Source organism: Mytilus galloprovincialis, chromosome 12 (genome assembly GCF_965363235.1).
Source record: "Mytilus galloprovincialis chromosome 12, xbMytGall1.hap1.1, whole genome shotgun sequence".
NCBI lineage: Eukaryota > Metazoa > Mollusca > Bivalvia > Mytilida > Mytilidae > Mytilus > Mytilus galloprovincialis.
Window position 1 is genome coordinate 21,935,620 of NC_134849.1, and position 17,157 is coordinate 21,952,776.

Sequence of the window (17,157 nt, forward strand, 5' to 3'; positions counted from 1 at the left end):
ACTTTAAAACAAAAGAGATGATTTCAGCATTCCAATTGTGAACTTTCCATTTCTATGAAGCAACATTCCAACAGCACCTGCATACAGGGTATATATCTCCCAATGGATACGATATTCCCGTACATTCATTTTGTATCATGACTTTCTAAATAGAGTGCTAACAAAGAAGCTATTAAACCAAGAGTTCCAAATAGTGAAGTTGAAATAATCCATTCGTAATTTTTTCGTTTGCCATCACGAGTTGGTTGAACGTTATGGAATAACCGTTTCACAAATGATATCAGATATGTAACTTACACGTAACTACAATCCCTTTCCCTTTGATGAAAGTAACCTACAGAATTAGACTATTTACCGGATTTGCTTTAAAATGAGCAACACGACGGGTGCCACATGTGGAGCAGGATCTGCTTAGCCTTCCGGAGCACCTTAGATAGATCAGCTCTAGTTTTTGGTGGGTTTCGTGTTGCTTATTCTTTTGTTTTCTATGTTTTGTCATGTGTATTATTGTTGTCTGTTTGTCTATTCCGTTTTTCGCCATGGCGTTGTCAATTTATTTTCGATTAATGAGTTTAATTGCTCTCTGGTATCTTTCGTCTTTTGTCCCTCTTTTTATATAATAGGTATGATAAATGCGTTACACAGTTACCGTATATATCGTATTAGGTCACTAGCACATCATGCTATTTATTATATCTTGTTCAATATATCCTTATCATTTTTGGAGTATGACGAAAAAAAAAGTGGGTGATATATAAAAGATAAATGTATATCCTTATTTAAATTAAAAACAAAACTGTTATTTTCCACCATATATACTAGTCAATATTAGAAGAATTTATTTCTTAAACAAAAATCAACAACCGGAATTCTCTATACATGCATGGGGCTTTTGATTCACCTTATATAAAAAACTATTGTATATATGTTCATTCTAGAAGATTTTGTTCTTGAAATTAGTTACAAACTTAACGTCTCATTCTTATATATGGTGACATGCATTACCATTATCATTTTCTTTTTCAAACCAAAACCTTGTAAGAAGAATATTGTCATACCTATATCATTATACCCATTATAAGAGTACTGAAACAAACTTGTACATATAAATCAACATTGTGTACATCATATAATGTCCTTACTTATAATTACCAATTCAAAAATAGTTATATCCAGATCCACAATTTGTATTGTCATATTGGGAACCAGTGATAAGCTTGCTGATAATTCTGCTTGTTTAACTTTGAACTTTTCTGATAAAGGTAGTTTTTGAATGAGCAACACCCAGACAATTACCTTCTTTTCTTGGAAGACATAAACTATATTCATTAAAAAACATATAAATATAATTAACATTGATTTACTTCACCCACACCCCGTCTCCATTTTCTAAAATACATTTTATATAATTTGGAACAAAACAAAATCACGTTTAATGTCACTAATGTTTATTTTTTTTGTGTATTATGCCTCGTCTTTTTCTTAGAAACCTTGTTCCCCTCCTGCACATTGTTCTTTTCAATATGTAAAAGCTTTTTAGGTAACAACATTTCAGTCAATTTCATATCCCCTATATTCCTAGATAGAGACAATGGTGTTCTTTCTCTCTTATCAGCCTTATTGATATCGGCCCCATTTTCAATAAGAAGTTGAATGACCTTATAGTGATTTTCAGTAAGAAGTTTGTAGTTTAATCTTAAAGGATCACAATATTCATATGGTAGATCGGGATAATCTTTATGCAGTCGAACGAAATCCTCATATAAATCATATGTTCTCATGTGACGATCGAAATAATGTTTCTCATAATTATCTTCAATATTTGGTAATACACACCTATGAGAGGTGTAGAGCCGCGCAAGTCAGAGGCATTCATATCAACCCCTTTATCCATAAGTTTTTCTGCAATTATATAGTTTCCGTCTCTACACGCTTTATGAAGCAAAGTTCGGCCAAAATTACCAACTAAATCAACAGAAGCCCCTCTATTTATTAAAAGTTGTACTATATCATGATTACCACACACATATGCAGCATGAAGGCATGTTATTTCGTCTGAAATATTTGTTCTTCGAACTTGTGTATCAACAACAGATCCTTGATCTATCAGGAAATTTACTATGGAAAAGTATCCACCTATACACGCACCATACAAGGCTGTATGACCATACCGACCAATTGAATTAACATTCGCTTTTTTTCGTAAAAGAAATTTAACGGTGTCGAAGAAACCTTCTCTGCATGCGTCATATAACGCTTTGTTTAAATTTGCTCCTCTCTCTAAAAGTAAATCAACTATTTCATAATATTTTCTTTGACAAGCTGCAAACAATGGAGTATAACCGTATCGAATAGTCGTGGATAAGGAGACATCATTTTTAGTTCTCCATTCTTCGAAAGTCAGGTTCACATTTACACCATGTCTTAAAAGGAGTTTGACTACTTCCGTATGTCCCCTCCTAATTGCTAAACACAAGGGAGTTTGTTCAAACCATATAGATACACAATGATTTATCGGTTGGAAGAAAATATCAAGCTGCATTCCTTGGAGCGTTCCACGAAAGAGGGGTTTTATGATTCCAAACATACATGCTTGAAACAGGTCTTCATACTGCTGCAATTTCCAACTACTTTCAGTTTCAGTATCATAATCATATCTTTTTCGAATACGATCATCAACCTCTTTGTCTGAATTATATATTATTCTGGTACCTTTGTTTAAAATGAAATTATCTTTTAAAAACGCTGTGCTGCAGATTGCATTTTGTAGATTCTCCGATAGCATATCATTTCCGCCAATGTCTGCTAATATCACAGGAGTGTATCCATATTGATATGTTTCCTTGATATGTGCCCCATATTTACAGAGGTTCTCAACCTTTTCATATATACCCAGCTTATACGCATGATATAACATAGTTTCATTAAAGTGTGATAATTTATCTGTGTAACCGTTGGATACAAGCAATTTTGACATTTCTCTATTTCCACTCTCAAAAACTGATATCAAAAATGTTTTTGTGTCCTCCTCTGATATCGTTATAGGACAACTTTTTTGTACTAAATATTTTGATAAATTATAAAGCCCCTTATAGTTGACACAAAAAGCGCATATCTTCCATTTTTATCAGGTATGCCAAGATCTAAACCCTTGTCTATTAGAAACTGGAGTAATTCAACACTATCTGTATTGCAGGCAACGTGTATCAATGTACTCCCATTTACATCTATTTCTGTTAAATCTGCACCTTTTTCTGACAGAATTTTGATTGCCTTAATTGAACCATGTTCACATGCAAGTTTTATGAGCGATTTCCCATCAACACTTTTATAACCTATATTTCCCCCTTTATGTAAAAGAATTTTAACCGCTCTATCATAATCTTTTTGAATAGCACAAACTAGCGCTTGATTAATATCTGCTTTCTCGTCTAGTAACGTTTGTATTATGAAACCATGACCATGTTGACAAGCGGCAACCAAAGGCATGTCACCAGAGATCGTTTGCATATTTACATCTGCCCTATATCTAATAAGCGATTGGAAAGTTTCTATGTCTCCATGTACACATGCTTCATATAAAGGAGTCCATCCATCCTCAATATAATTGGTTGTGCATGCAGTATCTTTTTTCTGTAATTTGTCTTTTATACTCTCTGTTGTTTTTAAACCTTCATTTGGTCCTATTTCTTTGTCCCCTAAACATTTCAAGATGTTTTCATTTACAATTTTACCCTCTGTTTTCGCTAAATAAACAGGTGTGTGTCCGTCTTTATTTGTCTGCTTAGTATCTGCTCCATTATCCAATAGAGTTAGTATTACGTCCACGGAACCTTTCCTACAAGATTTGTGCAAAGGTGTTTCTAAATCTACATCAAGCATGTTAACGTCTGATTTTTTGTTAATCAACATTCTGACTATATCATTGTTCGCAACGCAACAGGCGGCATGAAGTGGCGTTCTACCATCACTATCGACTTTATAAATGTCAGCATTTTTATCAATAAGCAACTTTGTTATCGTAGTATTGCCTATCTCGCAGGCAATGAATAAAGCGGTTTTACTTTTTATATCGACACTATTTAAACAATATCCGTTTGAAATAAGTTTTTCCACTATTTTATCATGGCTGCCATGGACTGCAACAATGAGTGAATCGCTGCTTTCATTAACATTTGCTCCTTTATCGATCAAAAGTTGTACTATGCTTTCATGACCACTCAAACAACAAACGTACAAGGGTTTGCGATGATATTTATTTCTTTTGTTGATATCAGCATTTTTCTCTATAAGCAGTTTAGCTAAACTGTAATGCCCACCAAAACATGCTGTATAAAATGGTGTTTCGCCATTTTTATTAGTTTGGTTTATGTTCGATCCTTTATCCAGTAGGATTTCGACTATGCGCAAGTGTCCTTCTCGACACGCAGCTGTCAATGGTGTGAACCATCCATTTTGTGCATTAACATCAGCCCCCACAAAAATAAAAAGATCAATAAGTTCTTCATAACCACGCATACACGAAATGATAAAGGCGTTAACCCCATTTTCATCCTTGATATCAATACATCTTGTTTTAACTTCATCATCTAAATCTTTCATAACATCTAACAACTTTTCTCTATACTCTTTGTATCTCATTTGCACATTGTTCAAACACCAATGTATTTTTCCATTTTTAAGGTCCATTTTGACTCTATCTATGTATTTCTGCTCATCAGTCGATGTAACGATAATTGTAAATTCAGCATGTGCTTTTTGTATTGACTCAAGTTGTACACGTTCAGATATTAATTTATCATCAGCATATTTGAGAATAGGTGCGATTAATGCTTTACCAAAATAATCACATAAAAAGTCAAACATTTTATCGTGTATAACTTTGTATTCTCTATCTTCTTTAGTAAAGTAAGTGCCAACACAAGCGTTTAGTTTGTCTTTAATTGCGGACCGAGGGGTGTCTCGACCTAAATTGCAACATTCAAAAATAACTTTTAGTTTCTTTTTTTCCTCTTTGTCAAGATCGTTTAGAACATCAAACATAGTTTCGTTGATTGTTCCGTTGTATACTACACTTAGTAATAAGACACATAATTTCTCTGTCAAACGTTTTCAAAGTATCCCATTCATCAGAAAACGTTTTTAAAGGACTGTTTAGAAATTCATTAACATCAAAGCCGTCATGCTTAGAGTAAAGAAAGCACAGTAATGGCGAAAACTCAACCTTTTTTTACAATATCTGTTAACATTTCCTCATCCACTTTGAGATAATTTCTAGCCAATTTCATTTTATCTTCAATTGAATAGTTCCTTGTCAAATCGAACAGTTCCAGAAAAGTTGTTAATGTTTCTTTTACGTTTTCCTGTTTGACAATTTCAGTACGACAAGTGGCTAAAATTTTTGTCAGACCCTTACATAGAATAAAGTTGACAAAGTCCTTGATTCTCATCCAGTTTTCAATATACTTGATGTTTGCTGTATATTTTCCACATATGTCATCAACAAAAAACACCTGACGAACATTATCTTTATATCGCTTTTTGATATCCTTCACAGTATTGCATGGTACTATCGAATACCCCTCTACCTGACATAACTGCAATGCTATATTCTGTGCTGTCAGGGTCTTTCCCATTCCAGATACTCCTGTCAAAAGCACGCAATGGTTGTCTTTTATGATTCCTAATATATCTGTGAATATATCTGTTTTGATAAAGTCTTTACTATTCTGCTTCCACCGTTCAATTTCAGGAATATCAGCATCTGCAAATGCAATCGAGTTTTAACAGAAATATAGATTAAATAGTCAACCAGGCACCGATGTTTGGTCTTAAACTTCTTAAATTGATGTATGCCATATAAGTGTCTCGTTTCTGACAGTAAATTGTTCATAAAATATTAAGAATATAACCTAAAGCTCTTTAAAAGTTAGGTTTTGAAAAATCAAAAATTCTGAGGGAAAACATGTCAAATCTATGAAGGTATTAAGATATATCTCATCTTCGAACAAGCAATTTCAACCCCTGATTTAAAAAAAATAAGCCAATACCGAGGAAGGGCAAACAGCTTTAGTTATTATATGGACTATTTCTTTTTAAACTCACATTAACATAAAAGTGATTATTTTGATAATGCTTAAGTTTTCGAATGTATATCCAAGATGGCCACCAGAAAGGGACTTCGCTTAACATAGAACCATATGTACAATACATATAAATGTCTTTTCTATAAGAAAACCATTAAATGGAATGAAATAAAATAAAGCATGGCATGACTGTTCCTTATGAGTTGCTGACTTTTAAGTAATTATTTGGAAATTTTGGGTTAATAGCCGGACATTACAAGTTACATGGGGAAACTATTTGGTGTTTCCAATCATAAACCTACGGTGCGCATATCAGATATGTATTAAAACGTTGCATTGTAGTTGAAAACAAAACGTTTGTCATTTGTATCAATCTTTACATGAGTGTGAAAAATAAACTGTTATTTTTGTTCTATTAAAATCACATTTCGAAATATTAGACAACTATAGAGTTGTAAAATTTCCAACCAGTTAAAAGCTCATTCTGGATATGTTGAGGTTGCGTTTTTTCTTGTCGTAGTCTAGTTTTTGTTGCTGTGTGCATTGCATGTATCGTTCACGTTATTTTCTACTTGTTTTCTCTTTGTAATATGTAGATATACGAAGATGTGGTATGAGGGCCAATGAGACATATCCCTCCAAGTCATAAATTGTAAAAGTAAACCATTACAATAGACCTTCTTTAGAAGAAAAAAAACATAAATAAGAGGGGTAAAGGCATAACAATTACATGTAATAGCAACAACATAATGATGACACTTACATTTACTTTATAAAAAAACCCAACATGTAACACATTACACAACAAATGACCTCAAGTGCCCCCTGTCCTCAGTTCCATAGACTGTTTAATAAAGTAGCCTTAATATTTGACTTGCTGACTAGTGGTTGGATTTAGGATATGTTTCATTTTATTATCAGAAAAAATCTTTGTATTGAGTTTTTAAATCGCATAAAAAGACATGTCTTAAATGTTCATTTATTTTACATAATTATAATTAAAATAAATGGGATTTATCATCCAGAACTTTGCATTTATTACAAAGTCTTCAAGGGTGTGGAATATTTTTATATCTTCCAGATTCAAAAGCCAGTTTAGGATCACTAATTCTAAATTTGCATCTAAGTTTTCTTGCAGCAAGATAAGGGTATGTCAAACACTTTTTTCATATTCAGCTTTTGTTCAACAAAAGAAGTTTGCTATTTTTTTTTTTTTTTTTTTTTTTTTGAAGTTATCATACTTAAGTGTTAGTTTGACATTTGTTAGTGGATACATCAAATACCTGTACCTTATCCCGGCCTCGTTAACCGTAAGTAGCATATAATCAATTTGGTTAGTATTTGTTAGTTTATTTAACTGTAATATATACATTTATAAATCATTGTAAATTATAATATATCCAACTAAAACATTATCAATACAGATAAAAAAATAAAGAATTAATAAATAAAAATAATAAATATATTTTACTTACAGCATTCATAATATAGCTTGCAGGATTTATTTATTCGAATATTAGCGTACAGGCAATAACTTAGAGGAACATACATGTAGTTATAAACATAGACAAAACAATCAGTTATAAACATAGACAAAACAGCAAGCATATATATAAACCAACATATAACAGTATCAAATCATATCATAGGTGGTGATGTGGATAAGGAAGGAAATGTAAATACAAATAATTCCAGTACATGATGTACCATTATTTTTTATAATCAACCTAGTCTTCTAAAATTGTAAGCCAGGGGTCCCAGCAGATATTGGCCATATGGAAAGGTTTTCTTTTAAAAAATAAATTCTTTTCTAGTGCCAGAGAAGTGTGCTATTTTGGCCAATAGTTGTTATCTTACTGTCATATAATTCTTTTTTGTCTTTGCTGAAATTTATTATTATAGAATTTTTAACTGAGATTCTTACAGTCTCTGTTTTTTATTCATCTTTGGGTTTGCTAATATTATTATCGGACCAAATATGATTTAACATACCATGAGAATAAACCTTGATCATGAAGTAACTGTGTAAGAGAGTAATACTCTTCAAGTAAATCAGAAGATTTCTTCACACAAAAGTCGATCTTCATACAAAAGTGACTACCTGACCATGAAACAGGAAAGGTATAATTCAGATCTCGAGGCAACATTATTTTTTTTTTCCAAGTATAAAATTCACAAAACTTATGATTTTTTTCCGGAGGACTCTTGTCTATAAAGTTTTTTCCAAGGAAGAATAATTTGTTTAGTCTCTAACAATTGCATTATAGTATAATTTGTTACCATCAATATACCAAATTTTACATTTATATGTATTAATAAGACAAACCAAAAAATCAAATAAATGAACACAAAAGTTTAAAAATTAAAGCTTTACGCCACACATAAGCGAAAGCTCTGCGCAATGAAGCATATATAATGTTTTCTCATACCAAAATGTGTGTATTTATTTATTAAAGTTTAAGTACAAACAAATTGTCAGTTGTGCTCATTTAAGATCGAAAACAAAATTGAAATTTACTGGATTTGTCTTCCATGTAAATATTTTTGCTAAACCATTTAAGAGTGAAATATCCCTATAAGAAATCGGTGAAATCATTTTCTTATTAATTATTTTCATCTGATAAAATTTTTTCGATCCCTTCTGTATGTGTTACATTTTCATGTTCTATCCAGTCACCCTGCTATTGGAAGTGTTTTATTAAATTTTGGCTATCGTTGCTAGATGTTTTAATGTTTTATCAAACGGCTAAGATTTCAATTGTTTCCCAAAGAAAATTTATTTTTAATTTCAAAAGTTTCTAATTTCACTGTCAGACCCAGATTTTTTAAAGAAAAAAAATCATAGTGAATTGGACTTTTTCTTAAACAGACATCATTGGATATGTTATCAAATATGATTTTGAGGTTTTCAGATGCCAATGTACGTCCTTCAACGCATCCTTCACACTGTTTGCTGAGACATATTTCCGAAGCATATTTCCATATGGAGCCTCTTACCTTTTTTAACGGACTCTCAACTGCTAAACGATCCTCAGATAATATCTTGAGATATTTATTTAGTATAGTTTTCATATCATGATACATATTGCATCTTTTTTAATATTTTTTATATTTCCTATATAAAATCATATATTCCAAATTAGCAATTTTAGTGACTTTATTTTGAATTACTTGAATAAAGAAGGGTATTTACTTTAGAAAAAAAATGAAACTTAAAATGCTTATTAATTTCTCATAAACTGAAATCTATTTTGGAAGTACTTGATCTTGTAATTGAACATACCATATGGTGATCCAGATTCCTTTAATGTCTTCCCTTGTGTATTAACTGTCTGCAAAAATAAAAGGAGTCTGTAAACAGCTCAAAATATCTGCATTGAACTAACAATTACATTTTTCACAGCAAGTTGCAGAAGATATCCCCATAAAAGCTATATTATACAGACAGGGAACGAAATTTTAACTGCTTCTTTGAACTACAGTCACTGTCTTCAAACAAGTACCCCTTAACAATTGATCTTTATTTAATTTAGATATTATCAAAGTTATCTCGGACAAACCTATGTTCTTTATCAATCTAAACATATCACTGTCAATCGATGGTAAAATGACGTATTAAGATACTTTTTTTTCAAAATTATTTTCAATTTTTCATCAAAGTATACAATGTGCAAAATTATGGATAATCGAGTTCATGATACTTCAAATTAGAAATAAGAGTATTTTATATAATTGCAAATGGGACAACTCCAAAATAAGACCAAATGACACATTATTAACACTATAGATCACGTACAACCTTCAACGATGAGTAAAATCCATACCTTATAGTCAGGATTAAAAGGCCTCGAAATTACTAATGTTAACAATTTTAACGAGAAAAATTAAAGGTCTTATTTCATGTATTTATGTACAATAATATTAACAACGAAAATCAAACAAGTCAATGGATATTTTATATTTAGGTTTTTGTGACTTTACGTTTTATGATAATTCTTACAAGATTTGAATATTAGTGAAAACGTTTATATGATTGTTTGATTTGTATTACATCTATATTTCACTACTCGCTGATAGAGCCAGTATGGTAACTTGTCCACCAGGGACGGGAATGCCCGCTTTTGGAAAGAAACAATGTTGAATGCGCACTTGAGCTGGATATTTGATTTTGACATATAAAGTACGAGTAGTAGTTTGCTGAGAGTGTACAGTGTTCGTTTAAAGCAATATGTGCTATGATTACCCTAGTCAAAAATTCTGTCATGTGTCAGTATTCATATTATAGTATGATTGTTTCTGTTAATCAAACTGGCCTTTGGTAAATAGAAAACCCCAAAGCTGTAAGAGACATCAGTAGATCAAACAAATGTTCAACCAACTGCACAAATTTTACGGATATTATTGATATTGAGACCCCTAAAATGTCTTGGTACGTACGCTCTTATAAGTGTGTAACTTACATTTTCAAGAGTTGACATTCTTTTATCATACTGGCTAAACGTTTTCCTCATTTTATCAGCGCTTCGTGTCCTTTTCCAAATTCTGTATCAGCAGTCTTGGATATAACTTCAGCATATTCCAGAAGTATATGTATTTGTTGTCTGATTTCATTGCCTAATTCAAAGCTGATGGTAGACCCTTGCAAGAAACTCGTTCCTATCGAGGGTATGCGAATGAAAAATTAGTGTAACAAACATAGACTTGCATTGATATACAAAACAGTGCACAATTGTATTACATGAAAAAAATTGTTTTTCAATATATTCATGTGAGATAGTAATTACTAGTATTCGGATATATTTTTAATACAATTTGATGTTTTAAATTTATATCTTATTGAGCAGTTCAATTTTGTGTTTATTAACAGTATTTCATCGAATGCATTACTCGTTTTTACATCATGCCTAGAGTCAATTTGTTAGGTTAATTTCATCTAATTTGTCTTTAAATTAAAACAGTTGATGTGCAGTTACTCCTTGCAAAATATCGTTCCATATTAATAAACAAAAATAGACCAATAAACACAAATACCAAAGAAAAGACAAAAAAAAAGTTAAAGGACGGGGTTATAAAATAAATGGTACCATTTTTCTGCACCAGATGCGCATTTCGACAAATACATGACAAGAAGACAACGACCGACAACACACAGATAGACACATAACATGCATAAATCCATTGAGAGTAGTTGACTTGAAGAGATTGATCAAATTAGATTGACATAAATAATTAATTTGTATACACCATGAATGTCACGACTTCTGACAGGATCAAAACATTCTTTGAGAATTAATTTTAGTTGAACAGAATCTGTCGTGATCCAAATTCTTCGTAAACTATTTTGTAATAGGATACAGTTAAACAATGAATAGCCAACATCACAGTAAATATCTTCAAAATTACGGAATGCAAACTGTTTAAATAATTCAACTGACTAAAATGAAACAAATTTAAAAAAAGTTGTAATATTGACCGATAAAAGCCTTTGGGGGCTGCACTTTAACAACCTAAATTTAATCCCAAAAATAAGGAATACATTAGCAGTGTCTATGCCAATTTGAATTGTAAAATTTGTGCCTTTTGGAAACTTTGTTTAAAATAGAACCATTAGAAAATCGACATGAAAATCAGCTTTTTCTCAAAAATAATATACAGCATGCACAGAAGATTTGAGGATTGTAAACATCCTCTTAAATATACAATGTAGTTCAGGTTAAAGTATAATATTTAAAATTACCTGCACTCTATTCATATCATGCTTAATACAGTATAGAAGTTTAAATGTATCATGACTCAAGCTCAGTCATTACTTCCCTACTATCACTATCCACACTGATGTGTGTCCACACTTGTTATATATATATATCAAATATGTATGCGTGAAATTTTTCACTTTAATGATGTGTATACCTAAATGCTTTATGAAAAGGTTAATAGTAATAAAAAGAGTAATACAATAGATATGAAATAAACCAAGGTGTAATTTATTACCATTCTTTCTCCATTTATCTAATTCCTCAATCATTTCCTTTTCATCGGCTGCATTTAAATTCAGAAGATAAATTAAATTTTCAATTTGCTGTAGTGACTGCACGTACTTCACATCATCCCAGACTGAGAAATTACAGTGAGCCCAATCATTCCTTACAGTGGATCTGACCTGGAGTATATGGAATATATATTATTATCTGCATAATGTGCATTAGCTTGCGATACATATGCATGCATCGTCTGAAAAATATCGGAATTTGTTTATCAGAAATACAGAAGGGCTCACTTTTAGAGCTTAATGTAGCGAATATATAATGTATATATTGAAGATTCACCTTAATAGAAAATGGGTAAAAAAGGAATTTAACTAAAGGTACAAAATGCAGTTGTTGGCCTTCATTGAAACTTGTGTACATATACCTAATTATAAGTGCAATTACGTTTGAAAATAACGAAGTGTTTATATCCCATAAACGGGTTTGCCGTACTTGAAAAGTGTGTCTTTAGTACATATACCTAATTTTAAGTGCAATTACGTTTGAAAATAACGAAGTGTTTATATCCTATAAACGGGTTTGTCGTACTTGAAAAGTGACGAGAGTGTCAATAGTTCTCAAGGTAAGATATACCACGTATCTGACATCTAATACACATTAAAACCAACAAATCTTCTATGGAATTGGCCAATCGGTCTTACACTTTGGAGACTTCTCAGAATGCGATAAAAGATAATTTTGAGGACATTTTTGAAATCCTGATAGTAATGTTTCCCCATGTGAAATTGAAAAATTGTCAAAAAGAAAATTTCCACGATGCTTTTCAACATAAAAATGGTAGCATACGTTTTAAATTTATAATAATTTGGGATACCACACCGGCACACAGCATATTTAGTTTATAGCGAACAGGAAGGTAATACATGTAATACATGCTTCACAGGGGAATACGTGATCAGTATGCTGGAAATCATTATTGACAATATATGTCTTATATATCGTTGTCAATATAATCGAATATTTGCAACTGTCATACAAGTAAGAGGTTAAGCTAGCTATAAAATCAGGTTAAATCCACCATTTTCTACATTAGAACATGCTTGTACCAAGTCAGGAATATTACAGTTTTTTTATCTAGTATTTGTTTGATGTGTTTAAACTTTTAATTTTTGGCATTTGATTCGGGACATCCTGTTTTAGAAGTTTCCTCGGAGTTTAGTATTTTTGTTATTTAATTTTTTAAAGGCTTCACATTTTGATTGCAACTTTTAACTTAATGAATCCGTAAGCTTGATAGCAATGAACCAAAAAAAAAAACAACGATGATTCACAATTTGTTTTTGCATTTTGTACAATTTTGCTTGTGACGTGTGACATTGGGTGAAAGTTTTGAGATTGGCAATTATTACAAATTTAGGAAATCAACGTATAGATGCGACAAAACTAGTAAAGAAATATAAAGCCAAATGCATCGAATCAAAATTTAATTATGTAATTCCAAAAAAGACTAGGCAAAATGTTAATGAAATATGCAATGTTGTGTTTTTATGACACAGGTACTCATTATATAAACATAGTTGAATATATGAGAACAGTGTCCATTGTTGAATATCTATTGACTATGGATAACATTATATCATATTAGGGACAGTTTGATAAGGACACTTATCTTAAAGATAAAATATATTGATGACAGGTTTGTTTTACTTAAGTGGTCAAAAAGTATTCTTTTCAAGCAGACAGTTTTTATCCGCATGTCACTCTAAATATCCAAAATGAAGCATATACAAGATAATATATTGGTAAATATAGTTTATCCAGACATTTAGGTATATACTAACATCATTTGCAGCCGTCTGAACATTAACTGGAAACTTGTCTATCTTGTTGATCATTCCAAACAAAGCCGACGAATCACACGATCCATCAAACGCTGTGTAATGTGCCATGTATGGCTGGAGAAACAACTTCGACAAATCAACAGCATTATATACTTTGTAATCCCATAGAACTGTACGATAACCATGAGTTGTCTTGTTATTATTGATTGCCTCATAATTGAGGTAGGTTTTTGCTGCGCCATATGTCCGTAGATGTGTCGGTTGTATTTGTTTGTCAATCTGATCAGAGAGCAGGAGTGCACTGTAAAGGTTGGTAACAACGGGGTCAACATATATTCTCAAAGCTGGCGATAAAATACTGTGTAAACAAATTCCAATCCCGAGCCATCTTTTCTTGTTGTCATCTAAATCTCCTGGTGGACCTAAGCATATAACATTACCTTTTTATTTATTTATTCATTAATATATATGTTTCTATTTCTTTAATTATTATACGAATATGAAAATGAATATGTGAACAGTTTATTTACTGTATAAGTTTGTAACTGTGTTTTACAAGCATAGTAAAAATATATTGGTTTTAATTTAAATTGGAAGTTGCTTTTCAATGGTTGAAAATGAGACAATTTTCCGTAATCAAACGGCAAAATGATCCTGACAATTTTTTTCTATAGTAATAGAGATATGAAGAGGACGTTTGGTTGCCAATTCGACAACTATCCAACTATCCACTAGAGAAAAAATAAAGGAGCAAGAAGCAAGTATATTTTGAACTTCATTTAAGACGAAGGTTATAATGTCATCATCAGTTACTACATAATATTCATTTATTTTTATCAGCATTAATTTGATGTGCCATTGATGATAAAACTATAATAATAAATTTGCTGATATTTAATATAAAATTTACATATGCTTACCTGTATGTGACGAAGTTTGTATTTCACGTAGTCCCCTTTCCAAATCAGCCGAAATTGAACTGTGTATTGGATTTGGTGCCGGGGTAGCCATTTTCAACTTTAAAAAAAGAACACAAGGACTTTTTGTGAAATTTGATTTTGATTTAATCTGATAGAAAAATGTGATTTACATTTTTATTAAGATGCAATTTGATTAATATGAAATTAGTTCTTTTTCCTGACTGATCAGCATTTCCGTTAATGGTTAACTTAGTGAATTAAGTACTTAAGTTTCATCAAAAATTGAAAAATATGGCCGGTTTTACATCACAAAATCTACTACGAGAACAGACAAACTGTTTAAAGGCATGACAGGGCCTAGCTATACAAAAGTTATATGAAGTCAATGGTTCAGAAAATTAAGAACTTGCCTGGATTTTGATGCGCATTGTTTTCCAGTCTGCAGAAGATAACTGTTTTTACACCACAAAATCTACTACCAGTACAGACAAACTGTTGTACCTAGAAACGTTTAAAGGCATGACAGGACCTAGCTATACAAAAGTTATATGAAGTCAATGGTTCAGAAAATTAAGAACTTGCCTGGATTTTGATGCGCATTGTTTTCCAGTCTACAGAAGATAGCCGTTTTTACACCACAAAATCTACTACGAGTACAGACAAACTGTTGTACCTAGGAACGTTTAAAGGCATGACAGGACCTAGCTATACAAAAGTTATATGAAGTCAATGGTTCAGAAAATTAAGAACTTGCCTGGATTTTGATGCGCATTGTTTTCCAGTCTGCAGAAGATAGCAAAATAAACAAACACACGAGTTTCATTTGATACAGTCCACTCAGTTACACAATTTAATTCACCTATTGTTTGCAGATGGACATTATCCATATATTGTCCATTTAAATCAATACTACTCACAACATTGATAATATGAGGGGAGGATATCAAAATGTTCCCATATTTAGTCAATGTTTGCACCTTCTGTCGATATGAGAATTTGTTTTATGTAAAATCCGGAAAAGTTTATTCTTTTTTCAGAATTTAATTATCTAGGTCATGCCAAGCCTTAAAACTTCTCCAGATCTACAGGTTTGTTTGTACTCAGAGTAAAATTTGAGGTATAAATACGACCATATTGGCAAAAAGGTTATGCTGAACCTTAAAGTGATAACACACATGTACGGTATGTTGAAATTAAGTACAATGTGTAAGTTTTCCTCTCGGTTGCAAATTTAGTATAACATATTGGTGACCTTTCAAAATAAATAAACATAAACTCAAAAATGTTTTAACTTTATGTGTTTTTCCTCTGGAAATATATTTAAAACTGTACTACAAGGACATATTTTTATAAATCCATGCAACAGTGGTTTTCACAATTTAAAGGTATAACATGATTCAAACTATTCTTTTGTTATTGAAATGAAGTTTATAATAACCAGCATACAAATTTTAAACATTATATTAAATTACAGGTAGAACAAGGGGTTCAGTAAACGGGCTTTTCTGATGAAAAATTAGTAAAACAACAGAAAAATGATGTTAATAAGTATGTTAAAAGTTGTAAAAAAAGTTACTATAGGCAAACATAGTTAATCTTTCATATTTAAATTAATATGGAGTTAAGCCAATTAGGAATGGATAACTTTCAATAGTAATAACCATACACATTTTGTTTTTCATAATTATGTATCCCGATGAGAGTATCTCAAACTGTTAATATTTTAGGTCATACCTTTTTGCAATTATTGTCAGATAGGATCCGATGCTAGTTTTTAATCAAAACGATAAAATATAGTTGAAATATTTATGTCTGGTATACAATTTTAAATCTTTCAAAAAATGGTAACATAATTTTTTACCTTTTAAAGGAGATAAACATAATCAAATTGAAAAATAACCAACCTTTATCTTTTCTTCGTCTCTTTAAAACTGCATTACGAGAAAGAAAATATTTTTAGAATAGGCGTTTCAAATTAAGACAAACGTCCCATTTTTACAGCCTTTGAAGGTAAAAGATACTTTCAATAAATCTTGTGTTATTGTTAATGAAATGCATGTCACGTCATAAATTGTAAAACTTTACGTGCATACATGTAGAATTAAAGTAGAGCGTTATGGCCTAAGCATGACACATAAATATTTGTCTAATTTAGCATACAATTAATGAAATATAAGTACATCAGTATTTTTTTTAACAGTTAATGTAAGGTATATATTACAGAAGCATTGGAATATTATGAATAGTCACGCATATTTTTCAGATTAAAGATAGTTAAGTTTCAATTTATCTACAACAGAGGCAAAAGATAACAAAGGGACAT

At 31.3% G+C, this 17,157-nt stretch overlaps 2 protein-coding genes across 2 annotated transcripts; both read right to left on the bottom strand.

The window, feature by feature from the left end:
- Positions 1–1,289: 1,289 nt before the first annotated feature.
- On the bottom strand, positions 1,290–5,043 carry LOC143054171 (uncharacterized). The gene has a single exon (XM_076227091.1). The coding sequence runs from the start codon at positions 5,041–5,043 to the stop codon at positions 3,061–3,063; it is 1,983 nt and encodes a 660-aa protein (XP_076083206.1). The 3' UTR covers positions 1,290–3,060.
- LOC143054173 (uncharacterized) lies at positions 4,999–14,936 on the bottom strand. Its single transcript, XM_076227093.1, has 6 exons — positions 14,835–14,936; positions 13,915–14,336; positions 12,078–12,246; positions 10,547–10,742; positions 9,370–9,418; positions 4,999–5,764 (listed from the first exon to the last, which is right to left on the bottom strand). Exons 1-4 carry the CDS (start codon positions 14,923–14,925, stop codon positions 10,594–10,596), a joined length of 831 nt encoding a protein of 276 aa, XP_076083208.1. The 5' UTR covers positions 14,926–14,936; the 3' UTR covers positions 4,999–5,764; positions 9,370–9,418; positions 10,547–10,593.
- Between the last annotated feature and the right edge of the window lie 2,221 nt (positions 14,937–17,157).

Coding starts and splice junctions, on each gene's coding strand:
- LOC143054173 (XM_076227093.1), bottom strand. CDS start 14,925: ATGGCTACCCCGGCACCAAATCCAATACACAGTTCAATTTCGGCTGAT. Junction 12,247..13,914: donor TTCAGACGGCTGCAAATGAT/GTTAGTATATAC, acceptor CATATACTCCAG/GTCAGATCCACTGTAAGGAA. Junction 10,743..12,077: donor AGATAAATGGAGAAAGAATG/GTAATAAATTAC, acceptor TACCCTCGATAG/GAACGAGTTTCTTGCAAGGG.
- LOC143054171 (XM_076227091.1), bottom strand. CDS start 5,043: ATGTTTGATGTTCTAAACGATCTTGACAAAGAGGAAAAAAAGAAACTA.